The sequence below is a fragment of the Colletes latitarsis genome, chromosome 1 (genome assembly GCF_051014445.1).
Source record: "Colletes latitarsis isolate SP2378_abdomen chromosome 1, iyColLati1, whole genome shotgun sequence".
Taxonomy (NCBI): Eukaryota; Metazoa; Arthropoda; class Insecta; order Hymenoptera; family Colletidae; genus Colletes; species Colletes latitarsis.
In genome coordinates, this window is record NC_135134.1 from 55,799,532 (window position 1) to 55,824,560 (window position 25,029).

General features: G+C 46.8%; 1 protein-coding gene across 11 annotated transcripts in view; it reads right to left on the reverse strand.

The window, feature by feature from the left end:
• Positions 1-25,029, reverse strand: part of Ten-a (Teneurin-a transmembrane protein) — a 594,721-nt gene that overhangs the window by 326,198 nt on the left and 243,494 nt on the right. For 8 of the 11 annotated variants that reach the window (XM_076772658.1, XM_076772608.1, XM_076772651.1 and 5 more), the window contains 4 exons: positions 13,047-13,250; positions 12,125-12,289; positions 4,973-4,999; positions 1,707-1,880 (listed from right to left, as the gene is read on the reverse strand). In XM_076772658.1, coding sequence (XP_076628773.1) covers positions 1,707-1,880; positions 4,973-4,999; positions 12,125-12,289; positions 13,047-13,250 — 570 coding nt within the window. The remainder of the gene's footprint in view (positions 1-1,706; positions 1,881-4,972; positions 5,000-12,124; positions 12,290-13,046; positions 13,251-25,029) is intronic. The other 3 variants (XM_076772616.1, XM_076772668.1, XM_076772642.1) reach the window with 3 other exon arrangements.

Sequence of the window (25,029 nt, forward strand, 5' to 3'; positions counted from 1 at the left end):
AATACAGAGCCATCCAATCGTTTCGTACTGCTTTACAGAGCGACCGGAAGTAATCGCATTGAATAAAACACCGTGCAGCTATAAAATAAAATTCATACACTCTACGCGCCACGGTATCGAGACATTACTGTCGGTTGTGATTTTTCGGGAATAAATCAAGACGTCTAGCAACGGTATAATTTACCAACAGTATTTGTGTACACGAGACTGCAAGAGTCGAGCGAACCGCGAGGAAAATGTGGAACAATATTATTAAAGCAAACAGTCTGTAGTCGTAACGAATTTATAGTCCTGATATTATGCAGTTCTGTGCAACGTTAGTTCTGAATTTTAAATTAAACCAAAACTCCAAGAAGAATGGGAAGATGTATACGCGGGCCGCCTGCTAAAGGAAATCGCGACTTTCGAACAACGAGGAAAAGAAACACCGTGTAACGTTGGTAAACATTGTTATCTCAGACTTCGCGTTCACCGACTCGAAAAATGTTTAAACGTCGAAGGGATAAAGTGAACCGATCGTCGAGATCGGGACAGGTGTCGAGGCTGATCGAACTCTGATCCGAGCGTTGTAACACGCCGGAGCACTCGGAAATATCGTCTCCAGGCAGCCTCGATGATTAACGATCGCCAATAACCACGCTTGTTAATACCGCGTCCCTATTATCGTAGAAGTGTTTATAGCGTCGGCAAACGCGAATCAAACGCGGCAGTATGTAAATCGCGCGTATAACACAGAGTACACGCGCGGGTGGAGGCGTGTGTGTGTCGCGCGCTTGCAGGCGAGATCCGCGGAGCTGTAACGACCGGTACAAACGATGTTTAGTCACCGGGCAATATACTAATGGTATGTACATAGAAATATAGAGAAACGAATACACACCGAGTATATTTACAATGAATTAACGGGGGCGTTAATGCAAAATCCCCGGGTCTACTTCGCCATTAGTTTAAACAGATTTCCAACGTTCGCGACCTCTCGCATCTACATAACCCGGGAATCGGGTATGCGGCAAAATTAAACACTACTCGCTGAAAACTGAACCGCATTATCTAGCGCTGTCTCGGCGTGGCGGTTCTCTCGAATGGATTTTCCACCCAGTCGACGAGCCGCTTTCCTGAAACCGGAAACCCTTTAACGAGCGGATCGATCGCGATCCAGAACAGCTAGCCATTTCTAACGATCGACCTTGTGGCGCTTCAATTTTCGTACCTGAACACGCCTTTGCGTATCTGGTAACTGCAGCTTTTAATCCCAAGACTTTCTCGCGCAGACGTTTCGGTGTTCTCCGACTCGCAGACTGTCGAATTAAATAGTAATCAGTTTTAATACATTCTTCCCTGCCCCTCGTTCGGGCTGAAAGACGGGTTGTTCGACCTCCTCTCTTGACTCGACGGAGATTTTATCTTTCTGAAAGTTTCATAACTGGCGGCTGCATTGGTAATGTATCTTCGGGGTTTCAATAAAGCACGAAGGGCTGCGGAAATAATGAGAAACGACGCCCACGCGTGCACTTCGTCAGCCGTTCGCTAATTAATTTCGAGCAATCGCGCGCAAGTTTATTCCGATGCGTCAGCGATCGTCATGTGGGGATACGAGGGTTCCCGTTTACCGTGACACGTTGCGATGCTGCTTGATCGATACCAAGCATAGTCGAGCTCGAGAGCCTTTGATCTAGACAATTTTTATAACGAAAATTCGGACTTACCCGAATATTTCTCCGTCTGCATTTGCTCGGTTGGCACAGCGAAATTTCCCGTTGCGTTCGGTGGACAGCCATTTCGACTTTGTTGCGACCGCAGAGTGTGAGTCGCGTGGAGAGACGGGCCACGCGGTGGCACTTCCGGTGGCGCTGGTTCCGGCGGTGAATCTCTACCCGTGTCTGCAAAGAAACGTGCGGAAATTCGTACTTGTTCGAGCCAGCCAACAACTTTCTATGCGTGCGCCTAAAGCATCGGGGGTAAGAGTAATCTGTAGGTCGGTACTAATTATTTTTCTTCCATTAAAAAATGCATCGATGTCTGTGAAAGTTATAGAATTGAAGTTCCATAATTGGAAAGCTGCGCCAGGAGCGACGCGTGATATATATTTATTTTATGGGCGAATGATTTATGTATCGGCACAATTATATTAAAGACCATTCTCTCTCATTTACGTCCCCTTATTCGCGGCGGCGCGGCGGCGCGGCGTTCGCGTAATACCGATTACTGGCCAGTGAAAATGCGAGCAATTAAACGGCATCAATAACTAACCATCTCCTAATTACGTTTCATGCATGCGGGTACGAAGGACCTATTTCGCGCGAGGCTGTGTTCGATTACTCGACGTACGCGGAGGAAAAAAGAGAGAGAAATACCGGCTAAATAGGGGAACCTTACGATCGTGGTATTAACCGCATTATTATAATATCGATGTCATTATCCAAAAGTGCACATCAAAAGCTGCGATAGCTGCGCGACGCAAAATGCAAATGCGAGTGTGTTTCTCTGCCGCAGATGCGACGTGCTCGCGTGTGTGCGCCTGGGATTCGAGTGTGTGAAATGCTTCTTCCTTTGCGGAGGGATCAGAGTATGGGAGCAGATTCGAGCAAATTTTAATTCGAGACAAAAATAAAAACCAGCTATTCGAAACAACATCTTAATCTTTCCTTTCTCCCGACGTTATCGGAACTATATTTCTCGTATATTTGAATTTAATTAAGCACGTGATACGCAAATACCTTTTAAATATATTTGTTATCGTTCAAACATTTTAATGATGCAAAGAGATTCGTAATTTCCCGAGAGTATCGGTCATTTACGAGAGTAGTTCATTACTTCGTTACATCAAATACAAAATTATTATTTTCGATATCGTTTTGTTAAATACGACAACGAAAATGTATTTCGAAACTGAAATAACAGCGATACGGGCTAATCTGTTGTTTAAAATGGTATTTCAAAAGTGCTCGGATCTATCTGGAATCAAAATAAAAACTGGTTCTCCAATACCAGATTTGTTCCGTATTAATATTGTTTCGATATGAAACTTAATCAGTGAATTATATTGAATTAATGCAAATGTTTGATCATCGTTATTACGTGTGTAAATATATACGATACACGATTTACGTAAACTAAATAAACTAAACAAGCCGTATGCGTGAACTAACGGTGGAAGCCAATTTTCACCTTGGCGAGCGTTCAGTTTTCCCTGTTTTAAATATAAACGCTTATTACAACGTCAAAGCCGCAACGGCAATTCTAAAAATTTTTCATTTCCGCCCACGCCAGGACGTTCCGGCCCTTAGGGCTCTGTGTTGCAGGCGTTTCGAAGTCAAGTTGCTTATAAAGTTATTCAAACTTGTAAGGAACTCTTCCCGGCGAATAATTAAAGTTACTTAAATATAAAGGGCACAAAGGATGGGCTGCCAGGCATGCTGGGAGCAGCACAAATATTCGAGGCTGTATTCGCGAAAGCACTACCGCGTTATGCGCACATCGTCAGAAAATAAACACTGTCGAGATCGTTTAGTCGAATTTATGAAAGAAGTGCTAAGAGCCCCGGTGGCAGATACTAGCAAAAATTCCGATGAATTTTAAAACAGAAAATTTGAATAGCAAACGCAAAGTGCCATTCACATATGAATTACTAATTGAAAGTAAAAATCGTGTGCGTCTCGAAACTAGTAAAACATTGTTCTATTTGAGAAAGAAAGTTGCAATTGGGTTTTTGAGCGCATTGTTGCACCGATGAAAAGAAACGAGATTGTACGTACACTATTTTATCTTTTCTCGTTTCAATTGCGTGACGCCACTTACACCAACAACAAAGAACTGCACATGCAGTTACTATTCCCAGAAAGATAGATACCATCGAACCATGTAACAATTTTCTCCAGCAACATTTTCTTATCTCGACACATTTTGCTAAATAATTCTGGTGCCACGACACGATGCAGTACTGCGATCATGATTTATACCGTATTACATATTACTAATTATAGTACGATAAGGAAACTTGGATACGGTTCATAGCGTGTAGAGATTATGTCGCAGGAGCTAGGTATAAACCAGGGATGGACAAAATTTCAAATAACGAATGAAATTGAAATAACTCGTTCCAAGTTACGTTGAAAACAATTTTGTATGTCAGTGGATCACGTGTCGCTTATTCTATCAGCAACATCATTCGTGTTATCGTTGTTACGAATGAATAAACTCGACAAAGAGCCTTATCTAAATTACAGAGAGACGTATCTTTTAATACTCGTTTGTCGAGCGTGATTAGGAAGTTTGGCGCGAATTATTCACACTTGCTTGGCGTAAGCTGTAGTTTATAAATGTAGTCCGTGTACCTTGTGTATAAGAACACGCGAGAGCAACAGAAACAGCTTGTAACGTGGAACGATCGCGCGGCACATTGATAGTGCGTTAAATATATATACATATATATATATATAATTGAAGCAATGTATAACCATTAGGGGCTGTTAATGTTACAGGGCACATTATTGTAAATCAAGGTTAACTGCAATACGGTGGTTTATTACGCTCTCGCGAAGCTGTGTAACTTGGCTGCGGCAACTCCGATGCTGGATAATGGAATTTCGGTCTTCGACCATCTGGATTAAAATCTATTAACTCGGCGATTGCAACTTGTTCTAGTTCGCATACGTCTGCGCGCGTTACGCGCACGAAAATTGTTAAAAACGAGCTACGCGATTCGTTGGAAGTAACATGATGTGTTCTACTGTGAAATAAAGCATTGCTTTAGACGGTATTACCTCGATAGCTGGACCAGAGTAATTTTCTATTTAATTTAACTCGATCAAAAAGCGAATCCGAATCGCGGTCATGTAGCGAGGTAATACCGTGCAAATAAAGTTCAATTACGCGAAATAGTGGGGTCCTCGGCACACAGGCTAAGAGCATATTCTTTGAAAGCATAGCAGCGAGTGCTAGACAGCGGCACAGTCACACTTAATTTACATACCTGTGAAGTAAATAGGCCTGGGCAGACCTGTGCGTCAAGGAATGTGCAAAGAGAGAAAAGTGCATTAGTGCGGCGAGGTTGGCTGTGCGCTTGTGTGAATTGAAACGTGCTGTTACGTCAGGCCGGCTCTCGTGAGGTGAACGGAACCAGACTAACGCGTGAACGTCGCCGATGAGCGAGAAAAAAAGAAGAAAAAAAGAGAAATAAAAAGGATGCGAGAAGGGATAAAATGAACGACGTTGAATGACACGGCGGTGCGCTGTCACGTTAAACGATAACGACCGGTGTAACGAGAGCGTGGCCTAGATCGCGAAGAATCGTCCGTCTGTAATTAGACCGTTCAAACTCGCTTCCCTCCGTCGACAGGTCGAAAACTTTGCTCATTAACGCGCGAGACTCGTTTCGTTTTTCATTAAAATTCTCCAGCACGATAATTGAGACCAAAGCGCAACACGTTCGTGTCTGCAGCTAAGCCACCGATGACGAATAACACGGAATCGGTAACTAGGATCGACTTTGACTAGCGATTCTATCAGCCGTTGTATAATTATGACGGCCACAATTGCGGAGCTTCGATATCACGAGGCAAAATATAAAGAAACACCAAGAGTTTTACTTTAATCAGAAATCGCGAACGGGGTGGAGGTGCTCGAGTACACGTAAAATTTTGTCTCGTAAAGTTAGCAGTTTCCGCGTAGTGCCGCGATTATTGGGAGAGCCTGTAGAGCGTCGAAAGTAGTAAATAACGGGAACTCGAGGACACGATTGCCCGGTTGGGTTACAATTACGTTAGAATCAGCAGGAGGGTTGGTTAGCGGTGCGAATTACAGACGAACAAGGGACGAAGACCGTTCCGTGCGCGCCGGGCTCGATATTTTCCGTAATAAGCGGTAATAATTGCTTAATTAAACCGGACCGTGAAACGCGCAATGCGTTTCTGTCAGCGGCAGCCGCGTCCGTCCCGTATCTTGGACAACTTTACCGTCGAAATGTACATTCGTTGCAGTTATTGAACAATTTGCTCGGCGTTGTTCGAGTGTTGGGAACACCTGTAACGCTCAATTACCAAGTCGATATCGCGCCGACGACGAACGAGAAAAACGTCTGCCGGCGTCGTTCGCCCTTGTGAATCCGCGATGAGTTATTTTCACGGCTGTCCGCGTCCCGACGCCGTTTATTGCGAGTGACGCGAACGGATCCAACGTTTCGTTTCCTTCGAACCTCGTCGGTTCCCCGTGGACCCTGGACGCTCGATCGCGACGAATTAACGTTTCGAACGGAATTTTAAAACGACCACTGCTGGGAACTCGCCGCCTCCAAGCATTCGGAAAGTCTTAACTGGATACAAGGTGCGACGAATACGAAATTCGGAATTCAATTATACGCAATAAGCGTCTTTCAAAGAGTGCTACTTCAATATACGTAACGATATCGACGCGTTAATGACAACGTTGTTTCGTCACGAATCACATCGTTCGCCACTCAACCTTCAATTTCGTCCATAATTATTTCAAGCACGATGAAACATTCAGCGAAATACAATACAACTAGAAGAACAACTAGACTGTCGCCAGCAGGCGAGTTCGATCGTTTGTCGGTCTACGCGTCGTCATTGAATGCGGTTTAAATCGCATTGCGATCCGTGATGGATTACCGTTTATAATGAAGCGAGCATCAAATCGAAATCAATTTTCTTCCGCGTCTGCTGGAATTAACTTCGATAGAATTCCTCGATGGCGATCGTACAATACCAGAAAATTAGGCGACGTTATAGGGATTCGATAGGGAATAAAAAAAAAGGTAAATACGTATCACGAATTAGGAAAAACAGTTTATGACGTCAGAGACCTTCAGCGTCCAGTAAATTCAGTCGCGACTATAGCGAGGTAAAATTAAACCGGCGTCTAGTTTATTGCGACCGACAGAAGAAAATTTATAACTTTTAATTTAGCCCGTTCGGTGCGTATCACGGCCGCGCATTTATCAAAGTAATTCCATTTCGCGCGCGCATCTAGCCCGTTTCAAACGGAACGGATGCAAATTGGCATTGTCGGTACCTTTTGAACGAGAATCCTCTTCAGACGTCGACGCGGGGATTTAACAGCCGGAGTTGAGTTCTCGTTATTTATTTACGCCCTTGATCAGATGCGAGATCCCGATACCAGACACTGACAAAGTGGAAGTTTAGTAAATCGCCGGGCAACCAATCGCAGATCGCGCGGGAGCATAACGGACAGAAGGGGTGAGCCGGGGTTATCCCTCATCCGTGGTCGGTGCTGGATAGAGTTAGTCAGACACTGCAAGGGTGTGCAAGGTGGCCGACAGTGACTTGATGCGGTTAGCGATTCGCGCCGGTAATTCGATTTGATGGTCTAATGCCTCCGTCACGTCCTACGGTACATATTCATGTAAATACGAATTATTTCCCGAGATACACCGGCAGCGTTGCGGTCGCAACGTTCGTTGACCACTCTAGCACCGCTCGAGATTCATTCCTTACTCTGCACGGTGCTCCAACAACCGCCATTTTCCACCCCAAAAGCTAATTTTACAACTTCTGCATTCGAAGAATCTTTTCCCCGATTAAACTACAACCTTTGGTAACTTTGAAATCCAGAATTTTAGGGGAGGTTGCCTTGAACAGGGCTAGACGCTATCAAGCCGATTACAAAAGTACTCTAAATATCGAGGAAACCTTTTTCTATCAACTCCTTTGTATGCAAACACCCCTGTGTCGAAAATAAAGCGTAATTTATGTAAAAAGATGACTTGTACCATGGAGCTTATTTATGACAGCGAATCGAATTTTTAAAAGTTCGTCGCGGGGAGGCCTCTTTGGCGCCGCACCGGGCGCCAATGTGTTAGAGTTGCTTAAACGGTAAACAGTGTAATGTGTACGTATTTAAATTTCTGCATATTTATGAGTGAAACTTCCCATTCGCACAACTTTCGCCGAAAGCAATTTTAAATTGACGCGATGCATTTGAAATCGCATTGAAGTTTCATAATTAGAGCCGTCAGAAACGAATTTCAAATAGCGCGCGTGGTTCGAGTTATAAGGCCGGCCAGTTTAATCGGGAAAACATTTGATATGAATTTACAGTTAATCGTACGTTGACCGTAGTTCGAGGTTACAAAATTATTCGCACTCACGACTATCGAAATACTATTAAAACTGTGGCTATTATTAAAATTTCGCTAGGATCTATTATCCCGAAAAAGATTCTCCATTTGCTTGCTGCGGAAGATATAACGATTAAGCTCGATATTAGGTTACCGCATGGTCGTAGATTTTCAGCCGGAACGAAGCGGAAGAAGTGCAACGGTAACGATAATGGCGAACACGGACTATTGGCATAGTTTTCAAGTGGTGCTTAAAATTATTCCTATTTCGGGAAAACCTGGCCGCGATCCAGATCGGCTCGTCCTTATCTTTTTGCCGTACGTTCGCGATTAAAACAAAAAAAGAAGAAAAAAAAACAAAAAATATTTTCTTGCCACCGCGATCGATATTTCTTCCATGTTCCAGTTTTTCCCAAGCTTTTGGTTGTAAATTATACGATACTACGGCGATCGTGTTTCACATTAAATCGCCGCTCGGGGGATCGGATGACCCGTTCGTTCCGAAGATACGGCTGTTGCCCGCATTATTTGCAATTTAAATAATCCGACAGATCGGTGATCAATCGTGCGATTCGACAACATTTTTCCCGGTCGAATAAGCTAATATCGTATCCCGTTCGGATTTATTAGGGTGACCCAGAAAATATTGCGCGTTTCAAAAGTTTCGTTGATTAAATCATAACTCCAACGAAAAATAATTTCGAGCACCATGATCTACGGTTGTCCGGCATCGTTCCGCAAGCACGTTCATGTTTTTATATAAGAATCGCGTCCCTTTGCGATACCATACCGATACAAAATATGAGTCATTGTTCTTGAAGCACATTTTGCTAAAAAAATGTACTAATTACAGAATTATATCTTTGTTTCTAAATATTTTCCGGGCCACCCTGATGCTCGTACGCGGTTCTTGCACCGAAATTTTCTAGGCCAGTCGCGGTGATCGATATCATATCGGTTGGCTCGCGGATTCATTTCAGGAAATGAAATCCCGCGATCGGGGAACACGTGTTCTTCGATTCACTGGCTTAATTGCCTTTCGTCTTTTTATCCTGTTCGTAACGGGGCGATAATAGCTAGCGTTTGAACGAACTGAACCGGAACGAAGATGCTTAAGGTTCATGGAACTCTTCGAGATTACCCTATCGAATCGATGTTTATTAATGTTTTTAGCGTAGATACACCCGTATCTTTCTTCACCCCGGTTCGAGGACCCGTCGAACGATTATTAAAAATACCGTCCAAAGTGTAAACGGGAGAATATTGAACGCGCGAGTGGCATCATCATGCAAACCGTAATTCTAGTCTGAATCTTCGACGCTATATTGCCTGCCGGAATGTCCCTGCGGTCTAATGGAGGCATCTCGTGGCATCTATTAGCAAATGGTTCCCAACGGTCAGGGCTTGCCCACGTTAACCCCGCGTCGGCCACCGCCAGAAAGACGATTGATATTACATTAGATTACCGTAGTTTAATATAGGCCAGCCGAAAACCGCGTTATTGAATTGCTTGCCACCGGGGACTCGACACAATTACGCTCGCTTGTCGACGCCAACTTCCTGGAGTCGAACATACGTACGCGTAAGTAAGTACATATGCCGCCCATCCATGAAAAACTACCCTTCCCAGTCCTGGAATTCTATTTATTTTGTCGAAACGTTGATATCAAGTAAAATTCGTACCGCGTATGGTACGTATTATGATTTCTTTTTTTTGGAATTAAAGCCTATTATTCTATAAAGTGGGGCATTTCCCTGCAATGAAACGAACAGCAAGTTATGGTTGCCCTTCGCGTGCCAGGCGCCGTTGGAAAACGTTAAATTGATTTTACGATTTCTCATTTCACGGTCCGAGAATGAATTTCATCGCTAAAATGTACCATAGGGCGTCCGTGCACCCTCTATCCGCAGGCGACGCGCGTCCGAGGGGCGCGACGAGGGACCTATATGCTATCCGTGTAAATAATATTGCAATTTTATCCGTAATTCTTTTGTTAACCGTCAACGCAGAGAGTTGCAATAGAAATACGTGCAATCAACGTCCGTAATTTAACGTCAAGCGTGTTTCGAGGCGCGAAATTGTTAAAACCGTTCGAATTATTATTATTTGCACGGTGTGGGTAACGTTGGGGACCGTATACCGGTTACGTCGTCGCTTACGTGTCACTGATACATCAACGTCGGGAAGTTCGATCCGGCGATCCGCATTAACGTGCGCCCTTCGCTCGACCGACGTCGGCCCGAGGGCGAGACTCGTATCCGTCTTTGGAGAGGCTCCTGGTACATAATGTACAAGCTCTATGTGCGCGTGGCAGCCCGAGGAGCGCTACATAGACGGCAAGGGCTCCGGTCTTAATCCGCGTCGCTAATTTCCACGGAATCTACGCGTAATGCGATCACACTTGAGCGGGCAGAGGCAATGGCTGCTCCGGCAGCGGCGTTGAATTCCCGGATGCAACGATCCGTGGAGCCAGGAGCCTCGATCTTTGCCCGGTACTCCTGACCTCAACCTTCGTACGTCCTCCTTCGTTCAATGTTTCGCGATATCGGCGAACAGACTAATTCGGTAGCCGGGATCCCGCGTCAACGAAACACCGGCAAACGAGATCCCGCGGCGAAATTTCGTTTAAAAGTTTACCTTCCCGGGCCGCCACACCGTCGGCCAAGGGAGTAACTCTAGAAGCCGCAAAGCTACTTTCTCATCTCCGTGGTAACGCTAAAACTGCGTTACGCGGCGCACCGAGGAAGCCTGGCCAGGGCAGAGCATCGTGCACGACCAGGCCGGAGCCTAAATACCCTCGACATTCCAAAACAATATAGTCGCTGGGCTAACTTCCGCGCTGACCTACGCTCTAACTAGCCCGCCTAACTGCTAACTCTGTTACCAGCCTCCTCTGCGCTCCCCTTTGTTCCTCGTTCTCCTTTTCTCGTTCCTTTCTACGCCCGCCGCCGACTTTCGGTGGCCTCTTTGTCCGCGTCGCGTCCGTCGGGAAACTGGGCGGCTCCGCGTTACCCAACTACCAGTTACATCCAACGGACGGCGTCGCCGCTGGATTCGACAACAATGAACTTAACTCTCAAAACCGAGAGTACCTTGGTTATTTAATGAGCCGACGCATAAGGTAGTTTGTCGATTACCACGCTCTTAGGACGGCAGCCGTCACGGCGCGGCGTCTGAAACGTTTGCCTTTACTCAAGATCCCTCGCCCTCGGCCGTTTCTCGAAGCATCGCAATTACGACGTCGGAACGCGGCTGCACGCGCCACGAGAAATTCGGATTTAATTGTGCCGCGCTCAGCCCCCGCGAATATCCTCGAGAATTATCGCGGCTTCGACGTCGCGAATTCTTACGACGCTCCACCCCCGACACGGGGAATTACTTATTAGCGATGAACGAGACTCGATTCGAAATTATAAGCTCTTTTGATATCGTGGCTACGAGACGGGGTTCCTAAGTAAATAATTAAAGGTTGGACGTACGTCGCATTCTCTAATCCTACACCCTACGTGCTTCTATAGAAGTAAAATACAATTCGTATTATCGAACGTGTTCCGAACGAAAGAGGCCATTGTTCGATGGTCGAAATCTGAGATCTTTCCCGGATGGCGCGGAGGCAGGGAGTGCCTATTAATATTAAGCTTTTAACGAGGAACACGTTTACACGAAACCTGATTTAACTCCGGCCAGGGGCTCGATACCGGCCCGGTAATCCTGTTAGTCCGGTAATCGTATTTGAGGCACGGATCGTTAACTTATCGCTCCGCGGGAAATTTTACGTTGTGATTTCCGTGGGCCGGCGCGCCTCGCGGCAATCGATGAAATTTATCCGGGGGTTTTCGAGTGTATCGAAATACGTTTCCAGTCCGGTGAGCCCCGTTATTTTATCGGGTAATTACGCGCGTGATTCGTGGAGAACTCGACGGGAACCTGGACGCGACGTGGGAAACGGGTACGACGAGTATGAGAAACGATGAAATGGCGCGAGAAATGGCAAGCGGATGAAATCGGAGGAGTTTGGTTTCACTTACCGTTGGTGAGATGCATGCGAGTGTGCTCGTCGGGGAAGACGGTCTCCGAGCGGTCGCTGGCCGTCGAGCTGCTGCTCAAAGCGCTCGCGTGACCCCGTCGTGTTCTTCGTCCCAGGGTTCCACCCCCGGTGTTCGTCTTTTTCGATGCTGCGTACACCGTTTCGCCTAGGACAGCCAAAAAACCCTTTTTAACGCTTTTCGAAGCATTCAAGTATCCGATATAATAAAAATACAAGTGGTAAAGTATCACGAGGGAATGTTTAAAAATGTATTTAACCCCTTCCCGTCAACGCACGGTAAATATACCGGACTGATGCTAAACTGCTTTGTAACGGAGATTATAAGAATCTGATACTTATGTTTGGGCAAAAATCTTTGTCACGAGTCAGACTCGTTAAAGTACGGGAAGGGGTTAAAAATGCCGAGCGAAAAGTTATCGGAATTTTACGATGTTACGATTTTTTGACCGTAGATTCGAACTGGTTAATAAAATACTGCCTGACACGACCCGCGTCGGTCACCCGAAGGGATAGTCGATTCCCCTAGCTTCATTGTCCCGCGAGTTAAAATCAGAATCAAAAATTCGTACGGAGAACCGAATTTCCGGAATTTCGGTATGTTTTTCCTGAAAGTACGGTTCGTTGTTCTATCGCGATTCCCAGCGTAGTCGCGTTATAATATCAACCGGCGTCGATACAGACCGGATGGTTAATATTTACAAGACCAGGAGACACGGCAGGGCAGCACAAATGTTATTCCGAACCCGGCAGCGACCGACTCTTGCATTAATCAACCCTCTCGGCATCGACGGTGGCATAACGTGTAACGCGATGTAACAACGGTATTCGTCTTGCAGCGTTTATGAGTATCATCTTGCGTGCCAGTGAGCGAAATCCGCTCGCGGCGTTAATTAACCCCGTACAGTTACCATTCCGGGATCTCTCCGATGATATGCTCCCGTTGTAATGATGTCGGCGAGAGTTGGTGCTCTCGAGGGGAAACGGCGATGCCTGCCGATGATTCGGCGTCAAGGTTGGCGGCGGCGTCGGGAACGGCGTCGTCGGATTATCGGTGGTCGCTGCACCCTCCGTGTCTGAACCAGTGCGATACGAACGGTCACCAACACCTGCAAACCACGAAATTTTCACGGTTTACAACGTCTCGAATCGATAAACGGGCCTCGACGTTTAGATTTACCCTTTGCGTGCCAAGATGGGAGTCTCTGAAAGAGTCAGGGTAAAGGAACATGTTCAACCCTTGCGCTATGACACAGATTTAAGATTCTTTAAATTGTGTCATGGTTCGATTAATCGTAGCAGCGGTTACACCTATCATGAATCGTCCTGTATACCTGCTACCCGACATTACCACGATTCTCTTACCACCTACAACCCATCGTATCATCGACCAAACGCGCCGAACACGCGTTCGAACGCGTCCATATTGTCCATCGGATTGTCCAGCATTGAGCCGGTCTTGAACGCGTGACGCAAATACGATTGTTCAAGATCGACCGGGAACATAAACGTACGGAGCACTCGGGGGATCGACGATTCCTGATTCCGGGAAACTGAATTTCATCGGGTTTCCGGAACACCTATCCGCGAGATCGTTCGGTGTCTGGCCACCGATGCAGCATGACGCAAACAGGATCGCGTACACGGAGCCGTCACGTATCTTCCGAAGTCATCTCGGGAGTGGCGTGCTCTCGCGATACAGCCATCATCTGGTTTTACTGCTCTCCGAGCGCCGCGTCACCGAACCATGCTGGAAGCCTCCGGACTACCTCCGCCATTCTTTCCAAGTTCCCTTTCGGACCGGAGCACTTCGACGCGCGTCGTTGCCCTAACTCGCATTTGCCTAAGTTGTCTGACTCTGGCACGGCTAAACTACTACGCCCGGAGCGCAGTGGTTCAAGAATTCACCGTCAGAAAGTCAATTTTTTCCATCGACGTCAACCGAATGTCTCGAAAATGAAGACACACCAACACCTTAATTAAATAAACAATTTATGGTTCAGTTTTATCGTACACTAGTTGTACGATCAGTAGGAATTGCTGAAACCACTTTGGGTATTTAGCGTCGAAGTAAATGTGAAAATAAACATAGAAGACAACAAATATTATAGTAGCTGATATAGTCAACGGGTAGAGGATGAAATGCCCTTTAAAACGAGCGTTTGTGAGAGTCGATAGCTTTATTAGTTCCGGAGATATAGCGATTTTAGTTTCGCGTCGATGCGCTGGTTGGTTCCGGAAATATAAGGGTCCGAAGATTGTTTTCTTTTACGCTACGGCCTTGTCAAGGCCGTTGACCGCACGCGCGCATTGAAAGTAGGTCAGTCGGCCAGACGGTCGCGAGTCACGTACGAGACAGAGAGGTCCGGCGCGACGCGTCAGACGGAGACAGCGATAGTCGAATTAAGAAAAATTACCCCTTTACATAATTTGCGATATCTCCGAAACGGGAAGTCGGATCGTCAAAAACCAAAAACCATTTTAAAGGGGAAGGTTTACCGCTTCTAATAATGCCTCAATTATTGATAAAGCACTAGTAGTTTCGGAACTGCACGCTTCTAAAGTTTAACTGTTTTGATACGCGTTGTTAGACTGTTCTAAAGCAGTGGAAACTTTCGTCTTTGCTGTACATATATTTCTTATTTACACCGGAGGCTATCCAGAATTCGATACCAAATTTTGTTCACTTTTTTAATATTGTGTGTTAGAAATTTTAAACGAAATTTTAGAAACAGTCATTTGACCGGTCGCGGTAGGTTTAGCGTTAAAACAAAGAACAACTATATTCTACCTCTGCGCGGAATAGTTTGGAGCAGGCTTTTGGGGAATTATCAGTGTCAGAATCCCTTGTCCCTGGTGGAGTGTAAACGTACCGTCTACGCACGACGCCGGAACGTAAAAACCGAGACTCGACCGACGAGTGGTACGTTTCCATCGTACGTTCCCGCAGACACGGCCGTGTGTTTTTAACCGTGACACAGATTCGAGCTGCTCCGACAACCGGAGCTGGTTCGTTCGCGACGAGATGCGTCGCCTAAAGAGAAACGGAGAAAGGAAGAGCTCCCAAACGAAAGCAAACAGCGGAGTTTTTACAAGTTTCCGCGCCGCTGCCAGCGAACGGGGATACGCTTAACCCACGGTCTGCGCGAAATGAAACTGCAATTGCGCCTGTTGAACCGTGTGACCCGAATGTCGGACTTGAAGGTGTCCGTGAACCGGAGACCGAATCGAGCTGCGCGCGCTGTCATTCCCGCGTCACGGCACGTCTGGCTTCGTCGACAAGAATATGCCTACGTGACGGATGGTACCTGGCGTCACGCGACCAACGGACGATCGTCACAGCCAATCGGCGAGCCGCTTCGTGCAGGATACGTGGGCGTAAACAGGATGCGACGGCCCGTGACGATGACGGCCACGACGCCATTTCCAAACCGAGCGGGCAACGATTCGGAGATGATCGGAACGACTTGCAATCGCCGATCGGGATCGTGTTTCGTTTTTTACCGAGAATATATTTTTGCACGCCAGAGTGCACGCAATCCGGGAAATATTAACGCTAGACTCACGAAAGTCGTCGATCCGACGGGTGTCGGATTCCATATTTCAAATTACGGAACGCACAAATATTATTTTTTAGAGAAATCGTATTTTATTTGAAGCAAAAATAGCATTATTCTGTCGTAAGTTTCCCTTTGTTCGATCTCGAGAATCAGCCACGAGGCTCGAGCTTTATTCGTTCGTCCTAAAACTGAAATTAATTTTCTGTCGCAGTACATAATTGCAGGTTGCGGGGGCGGAAGTAACGTTACCGGCGCGTAACGGAAGTTGGCTTCTGGCAAACAACGGCACGACCCCTTTGAATAATTTTTCCGGATAGTGCTCGCTCATTGCTGGTTGATAACGTGACTCGACGGAAAAGGCGACGCGATATCCGTCTTGTTAATTGGCAGATAATTGCCCGTTGGAAGAACGCGCGATCTAATTCACTATTAAACTTCCTTCCGCGGCGGAGGACAAAGGGGTAGAGCAATAGCGGGAAAAGATGGGGGCACAGGGGGCTCGGGGTTAGTATGGAAGAGACGAGGGGATTGAATCTTGTCGGTAATTAATGAGGAAAGTTTTACAAATAGCCGAAGGCACAGTCGCTAAACGCCTTAGCGAGACCGTGAATTCCATCCGCAAGCAAAATATCTCGCGAAAGTTAGTTTTTAATTGATAATTATCTTTCCTGGAATAAACGGTAATCAGCGTCCCCGTTTCGTTTCTCTGTTCTTCTAATTGCTTGTTCTCCGCCGCCGAATTATCGACCGCAGGGAAAAAGAGAAACGAACGCGACTGGACGACGGTGGACAGGAAACCTACAAAAATTCCCGGTATGGACACAGGGGAAACTTTTCCTACAAAACTGTGACGAAATTGTGGAACAATTTTTCCGTACGAGGCTTCGTTTTTTAGCAAAAAAGGTTTCGAATCTGCCGGGGGTACGCGTAGATTTTAATACAACTTGCTCGCGTCTAAATAAGAATTGTTCCTTTCTCGGATTGGCTCGATAAAGTTACGAACAAAATAGACACTTCCGAGTAATTTGTCGTCAAAGATGCTCGAAATAAAAAGCTAGATAACGTCACCGCCAGAAGATTTCTAGAACTGGAAGTTATTCTCGTAAGCAGTCGATGGATCCTGCACTCCGTGTGTCGCGGAACGATTTCAAAGGGCCCGGTTCGTCTGGTTCCACAAGGACTCGAGTGGACGACGATCTGTATCTTCCAGTCAGGAGGACGAGGAGACTCCGGGGGGTGTTGGTAGGCGAAAACAGCGTCGCGACGACGAAACAGCCATCCCCCGTGACATCAAAGATCGGAAGCGCTTTCTGGCTGGGGCACTTCTGCGGGAGCGGAATCTGCTCGGGAAGAAGCGGGCCGTTGCGAGCGCGGCCACGATATAAAGAGAGATACGGGCAAGATGGGCAGCCTGATAGTCGAGACGTCTGAGAGAGCGAGTAGCCGAGGGCCGGGGCAGCGGCGCTGATATTGCTCGCATTAAACTTTCATATTCAATCTTGCCACCCACCGTTGGGCTCTTTCCCTCGCTCCTGCCTTAGCCGGAAGGTCGTGCCGCCGAGAGCAAGCTCGGCCCGGCTTCAACCCCGCATGTAATTGTGTTATGCCCTCTTCTCTCCCTTCAAACTCTCCTTCGCATGGCTCCTCGAACCACTCCTCCGAGCTTTCCTCCACTTCTTCCGCCGACTCGCCTCCACCCGCGTCGCCCAACTTCCCTCCGCACGGCGCTTCTTACGCTTCGCCCCCGCAATTTCGTACCGCGTTTCTATGGATTGGATTTTCGAATTCGCGCCGGATCCACCGACCTTTCGACTTTTCAAACATTCATTCCCGCGAAAATATTCTTGCGTCGCTAGTTTTAATATTAATCGAGGCGCAAAATGGCTAAATTCGGATCGAACGGTAAAGCCGTAGGAGGCGTGTGTTGTAAAATGTCGGGGCATCATTCAAGGCCCTCGGCTCTTGTTCTTCGTCGGATGGTCGCTAACGAGCACTCGATGTCGCTTGTAGCTGGAACACGACGGGACTATTTGACACCGTGGTGCCGGTCTACCGTGCCCTTTTTTCTTCGTCGTTCTGTCCACGGTTATTCTTTATTCCGGGGTGTCACGTGTCGCGTATTGTCGCGTCGGGCGTGTAACGGCGAGGCTCGCGTCCCCGGCGCGTCAGGTAATAAAATCGATAGTCCGTCAGGCTTTCGCGTCGGTCACACTTCCGGCTGAAAACTAAATCGGCCCGCTGGAGGCCACGGACGTAGAAAAATAAAAGCGTTCCGTCCGGTATTCGGTGCGTGACCAACCCATAGAATCGCTTCGATTCCCGCTGCTACCGCGCCACAGGGAGTTTATTGTGCGCTTCGCTGTTGATTGGAAATATTGGATCGTTGTTTACCTTTTGTACGCCGACCCACGCCGGGCTCCGAGTATCTCAGAACAATGTCCTCCCACGCGCCGCCAACAAGACCAGCACCGACTGTTTACCTTTTATTTGTTTCCCGACAATCTTTCCGAGCGCGCGTCGAAATCTGTCAATTACAACGCCGTATTTATGTACGCGTCCCCGACGTCCGTTGATCGAAACAAATAACGCCCGACGTCCACCGGCGTATCGAACTTGGATTTATCGTCGTGTTTCGTCCAACATTTTTTTCGTACCAGCGCGCGTGGCCCGTCGTCGAACCGACGACGCGTATATCAAACCCGATGAAATACGGCCGACCCATTTGTCTTCGGTTTCGTCTTCGATGGGACACGACGCGTCGCTCGAAACGATTAGGGGACCCACCCCCGTCGAGGACCGACTCCATTCTTCGGCAAGGCATTCATTATTTTTAAACTTGACGGCGCACCGAATATCTCTTTTTTATTGCTTCAAATATTTTCCACACCCTTTCAATAAGGCTGATATACACCCCCAAACGAAAAGGTAGCGCCTTAGGTTTCAAATTGATCCAATAAACGATTACCTGAAGTTTCGTAAAAGTCATCTGTCGTTGAAAACTACCCTCCTAAGACCACCTGGAGAACGTACCGTGCCAGCTGTAGGCCTACACGATTGAAAATCCCTGACCTAAGCCACCCAAGTTGTAAGGTTCCATCCCCCCAGGCAATATTCCCGGTACGTTCAACCGCGTTGCTCAATATACACCAGGGATTTCTCGACGCACGGTGTCCTCTAAAAGCTGCCCACTCCAGATGCCTCAAATGTCGCATACGCGAGAACGCGGCTCAAGAGCTGGCTACATCTTTACTCCCTCGAATCCTCTACAAATCCTAACCCTATGTTTTCGATGACGTTGCCCCGGGACGCGCTCGCAGCTAAGATTCTCCGCGGTGTCTTTGACCGTACCTCGAGGAGTTTCTTCGACTCGACGAGGATTCCTTTCGCAGCGGCTGAACGCGCAGCGGGTGACGCGAGGAGCCTGTCGCAACCTCCCCTGGCGTGGGAGGATTTTGTTTGTAGGGGATCGTTGCCATGGCAGCGGTCTGTGCGCTAGCTCGGTCATCGAATGCACCTTCGAGCCAGCCACCGTTGCCTTCCACGGCCGACCGAGCTTGCGGAAAAGTTCGCCGCCGGGGCTCGCGCAACCTCCCGTTAATTCTCCGCCCGTAGGACACGCCGCGTGCAATTTCGTACGCGGTCGCATCGATTTACCTGGCAATTCCGACGGCCACCGCGATGCAAATGCGACTGACGTTTTCCGACGACCTTCTTCGATGGCTAGAAAGCGCCTCACAGTGCGACGGGCACGCTAGAATCACGATTACCCGGTATACTCGAGACTAGGGCAACGAAGACGCACGACAACTTTCGTGGCAATTCCGAGGAACCTAATCGGATGATTGGAATGAAATTGTTGACTTGGAACTAACGTATTATTGTTTGGAATTGTGTAGACGGTGCAACGGTGGAATTGGGGTAGCTGGTAAATATTTATGTTCAAGAAATGCCTGCAGGGGATGCTCGACGATGACTTGGAGCGAACATATTGTTTCCTAATTTCACTGAGTGGGCAAATCTAACGTCTGAAGAACGGAATATCCGATGCGTTTGATAAACAAGTGTTTGGAGTCAAATCTTACGGATATAATTTTACGAATCTATATGTAAAATGTACCGGTGATATTATATATGCCACTGAATGATGAAATGTCAGTACTATATTTTGCGCACAGACCCTAAAGTTAAAGCTTGGTGCAGGATTTAAAGTTAGATCCCGGCAGGATTAGGATTAAGGGTACAATTGTTAGGCAATCTGAGTTGTAGGACACAAGTATTCGGAGTATTGTGCCGAGAAAGTAGGATCTAGGAAGTCTACCACTAGAACGGGTAGCCCAATTACAGCAGCCCTTCGGCAAACTTACGGATAAATTCCAAAAGAGAACTCTTCGTCACCAGGGACGCCGACGAATTTCTCAACGCTCTGTTCCTTGGAATTAAAAGTCGGAATCATCTCGTTGACCCGAATTCAGTTACGAACTACAATATTAATAAAACACCTAAACTTGAAATTGGATCATGAATTGTGCTCTGTTCCTCTAGTTTAACTAGAAAGGATGCAAATTGTTCGCGAGAAGCTAGCAACGAATGTGGAAATTTATTTGTCGTTGTCGGGAATAAATTGGAGAAATTGAATTTACTTTCTCGGTAAAATGTCTTCTCTACTTGAATGAAAAATAAATAAAGTAAGCTTCGTGTCCGTAGAGAAATCCTGAATACCCAAATAGGCATATCAGGGTTTAAGGGTAAGTGAGAGCCTAATCTAATCGCGATTCACGAAATCTGTTGTTTACAACAAACTCCCCCAATTACTGGTGAATAGTGTTGCGTTTGAGGAGAATCCCTTCGATCGCGGAACTCGACGATTAATTTGGAGCGCTGGTAATATTATGCGTTTCGACTAACGAACGTGGCCCACTCGACGAGGGTCGCGATGAAATATGACGATCGGAAGATAGATCGGGGTTACGGCAAATTACTCATACTCCCTGAACTTGTTTGTCCGTGGTTCGGTTGTTGGCGTAATTTATCACGAAACAAAATAATAAGAACGTATCTCGCGAGTCGTAATTGCGGACGCCGTGACCGTAAAAAAATTTATTTACTCCGTTCGTAGCTACAAACTGTTCGTCGAATATTCTCACCCTACCCCCTCCCCCCTCCTGCGACAAATATAGATCCACGAAATTTGAATACCATCGACGCGTTCGAGACTAGCTTTTCCCTACCGACAGTGCCTAAATCAATATGAAGCTTTTACCCCGCGAAGTAGGGGAGCCATCGAGAACAGGACATGTCCACGAGAAAGGGCTCCTCGTCGGGGCGATTCGCGTTTCGAAATTTAATATAGAGAGCCGTAAGATTCACCCTGATGGCTGGTAAATTGTTTGCCGGAAAAATCGAATGAAAATTCCGACTCGCGTGGAGAACGTACGCCAATGAAAACCGTAGAAAAAAAAAGAAAAACTAAACAACGCAGTCATCGCGTGAGAAGGAATTACGTTCATTTTTCTACGAACGGTTACTAAACAATCCATTTTACGACCACGGTCCATCGGGGGCAACAACGTTTCGCTGGAACTCGAATAAATACGGAAAAGCATACAGCGGGAGAGCAAACAGGGCATCGCTCGAGCAAAAATCGATTCACGCTCCGAGCGAACCGACGCTGGCTATCGATTTACTTTGAGGTTATCCCCGTCTCGCGAAATGAATTTTCTATCCTTTCGTTTGTTCCTCTACTTAATCGGCGAAGACCTCGACAACACGACGGTTCCCCATACACGAAACGAAACGGAAAACATTCCTGGCCGCGACAATCGTGTTCGACCCGGGATCGGAGGTCACTTAGAACGGAATTTAGGCCAAGTTGAGCGTTAGATCTTTACATTTATTAGTTAATACTTTCAGAAATAATTAAAGTTTCATTTAGAAATACCTACTACCAAGGTGTGCAACTTTTTTCCTTCGCTTGTAAGCGAACAGTACTCCTTAGAGACGCCCCAGACACGGTTTTACAGATTCGAACGATAGTGATCGTTCGCGCTAAAAGGTCCCCGTTACGTACGCTTAGGAGGCGCGCGACAGAACGGAGTAGACTCGCAGCAATACCCAACTCGACGGGTTATCGTCGCACAATAAAGGCCCCGGTTGGAAATTTCCCGTAAGAGCTTGTAGCTACCACGCACAATGTGTCTTTTTGCTAACTGTCATATGCATAGGGAACAACGGGGGCCGCCCACGGAGGCTGCTATCGAAAAGCAATTTTCGAGACGTCAAATGGAATGGAATCGAGTCGGGGAAAGAAAGTTCGGTGACGTTTTCTCCGGTAACCCCGACCGTGGCTCGAGATCACTTTCAGTGCGAGAACGAGACTTCAAAAAGAGAGAAAAAATCGTTGAGATGGACGGGGGGATGAGGGGTGGGGGGTATCGAAGAAAGATGGAAAGAAATAGCGAAGGAGAAGCCGTATCTTCAACAGGTGCAAAGTGTCGTCCGTCGAAAGGGCCACTCCTCGTTTCGTCTCCTACTTTACCCCGTTCCCTCTTCCTTCCGCTTCTTAAACCGCAAGCTCTTTGATGAAAGGCCTAAAGCTGGCGAGCACCTTTGGGGAAAACGAGCCGCGTCCCGCTGCCGGGTCATAATAAGTCGATGCTCCATTCGAGAACGTAATACATATATTCTCTAACGAAGGTGTGGCGCGCGATCTCTTCTCGCATTATTAAAATACATACTCTCTATTTTTGCTTTTCGCTTCTTGCTGTAAATGTCACCGTGAACGAGAACGAGTAAAAAGTATCGTGGCATTTCGACATCGTGAAATTATCATGACAGATTTATTGATCCGTGCCAGGGGCTCCATTGTTGGACGAAAGGAAAAAGCCCAGCCCGGGTGATTGAAAATAAGCCCCTCGAAAGTGCCGACGACGATAAAGTCTCTTCCACGACCAGTAAGAAACCAACCTCCTCGGAAGAAGCGTTTCTGTAACGTTTAATCGCATTCGAAGGGCCAAAAGGTTTTTCCAAGAAGAGACGGCGTTTCCGCGGCCGCTTAACGAGCCATTCGTCGTTTCCAGTGTTGTTGCGAACATCTACTTGACCCGTGAAAGATAACAAAGGAGAGTGAGAATTTTTTAGGGCAGTTTCGTACCAGCAAGGGGGTAAACCAACGGTGACGAAAATTAAACGTCGGATCAGAGACGTAGCTGCTGTCACTGGCAACGTTGCCGGTGAGTGCACAGGGAAAGAAGGAACAGAGAAATTACCATTTTAAGTACCCCCAAGGTGACTCTACATTGGTGTGATTCTCTTCCAGTTATTTTCAATAAAGAAAATAATACCTGTTTCTTTTTCACGAACAGACGCAACGAGAATAATGGTTTGGGCGATGGTAAAAATACCTACAATTATACAATAAAATATAAATACGATACTGAAACTTTCAGTGATTCGGCGTTACAACGAACATTTATTTTATGGGTGCTTCAACCTGAATAAATAGTAAATTAAGGCTGAATACCGCGTTCGTAACTCCGCTCTTGCGGCAATCGTAATATCAGTAAACGACGTCGCTAACCTGAATCGCATTCTCCTCGTATAAATTAACGGCGCTGGCGATTCGAATGGAAATGAGACGTCAATTCCGTATCGCGTTTAAATTATTCGTTCGAGCTTGTCCCTCTGTAGGGTCAACGAAGACGATACCTTCGCTAAATCTTCCAGTGACTCAGAGAAAAAAATGGCAATCGTTGCCTTTGAAGCTGGGACGCACATTCGCGGTGCGTTTGGCATGCAATCTGGTTCTTTTTTTTCCGCGTGCGTCGCTCGATTTCCTATTAAAGTTTTGACGTTCATTACGAGGACCGCGTTTCGAGACATTAACGTTTTAAATTAGTTTTACGTCACTAGCGATCGCATAATCGACCGCGGTAGCCAATGACCGCCATTGCCCGTCGATGATCTTATCAAACGTTGGTTGGGCGATACGTTTCCGTTTATGAACCTTTTTTTAATTAATAAAATTCTACTGAACTTCAAATATAGATCTCATTTTAGTAAAAAGATGGAAAGGTTAGGAACCTTTGAGTCGTGTTGCTACCGGACGTTGGCTCGTGTTTCATTATTCGTGCGATGACGGTAGTCGGTAGCGCAACATATCATTGTTGGAAGGTAAAATAATTTCTTTTACCATCGCGAGTTCCCCCCGTGTTTCTTATTTTATATTCTCGTCTGTTGTCGGTTGGAAAATACGCAGCGTTTCGAGACGATACGTCGATACGGAACCGCGGATCGTCCGAAGGAGGAAGGAAATTAAACGCGGAGAAATATACTCCAAGGGAAGTTCTCGACGACAAAGCAACTCCTCAGGGTCGAAACATTTTGCTTTTTACCGGAGAACAGTTTTAAACTTTTTCCTGCGAGATTGGTTTATTAGTTTGTAAATGTTGCAACCCAGCGATCGGGACGGGAAAAGTGCAACCCCCTCCAGTCGTCGGAGAGTACGGACGACAAGGTTTTGCAAAGCAGCCAGCACGGAGCTCGCGATTCGAGCAGTTTAACGACACGCAGGCCGGTTAATGGTCAAAACAAATAAATTCATGTTCGCCCGTCTCACAGCCGAGATAGGGGCGACGCGTGGCGCAATTAAAATAGTAATAACATTTTAGGGCTCGAGTGGAAAGGAGATTTAATGCCGCTTTCCGGGCACGAAACAATCTCAGCTATGCGGCGAGTAATGTATCAAATAGATTAGAAGATCTAAACCTGCGGCATTACGGAGGCCCGGAAACGGCGGGCTCGTAACGTATTTCAACGGGTTATCGTTCGCAGCGGAACACAGCCGCGGTGGCGAGATGTGCATTGTTAAACAGCGAACTCGGTAAATTCATTATAACGCAACTACTTCGGGGAACAGCTTTCAGCCGCTCTCGAGGATTGATTTTACCGCTTTACTTCGGAATCGGCCGTGCCCTGAACTTAATAAAAGCTTCTTTCGAGGGAACTACCGGCGCTGAAAGTCCGCGCTGCATCGTTTAATAAGTAATCGCCTCGGTCGTGCACGGTTTTCACTTTCTTCTTCGGTGTTTAATCGCGCGATAGACGCCGACGAACTTACCCTGGCTCGTAATCGCCTTCAACCGTCAAGGTTCCCTGCTCCTAACGTTATTTGTTCAACAATTCCGGGTCATTTTGACCCCGTATTCTACTCGATGTCAGAAGTGCTTATGCTTCTACCGATGTACACAAAAATTGACACTGGAAATTTAAGGGATACGAACGCGATAGAGTCCGACTCCTCGGCACAAGTAGAAAAGTCGACTAATGGTCA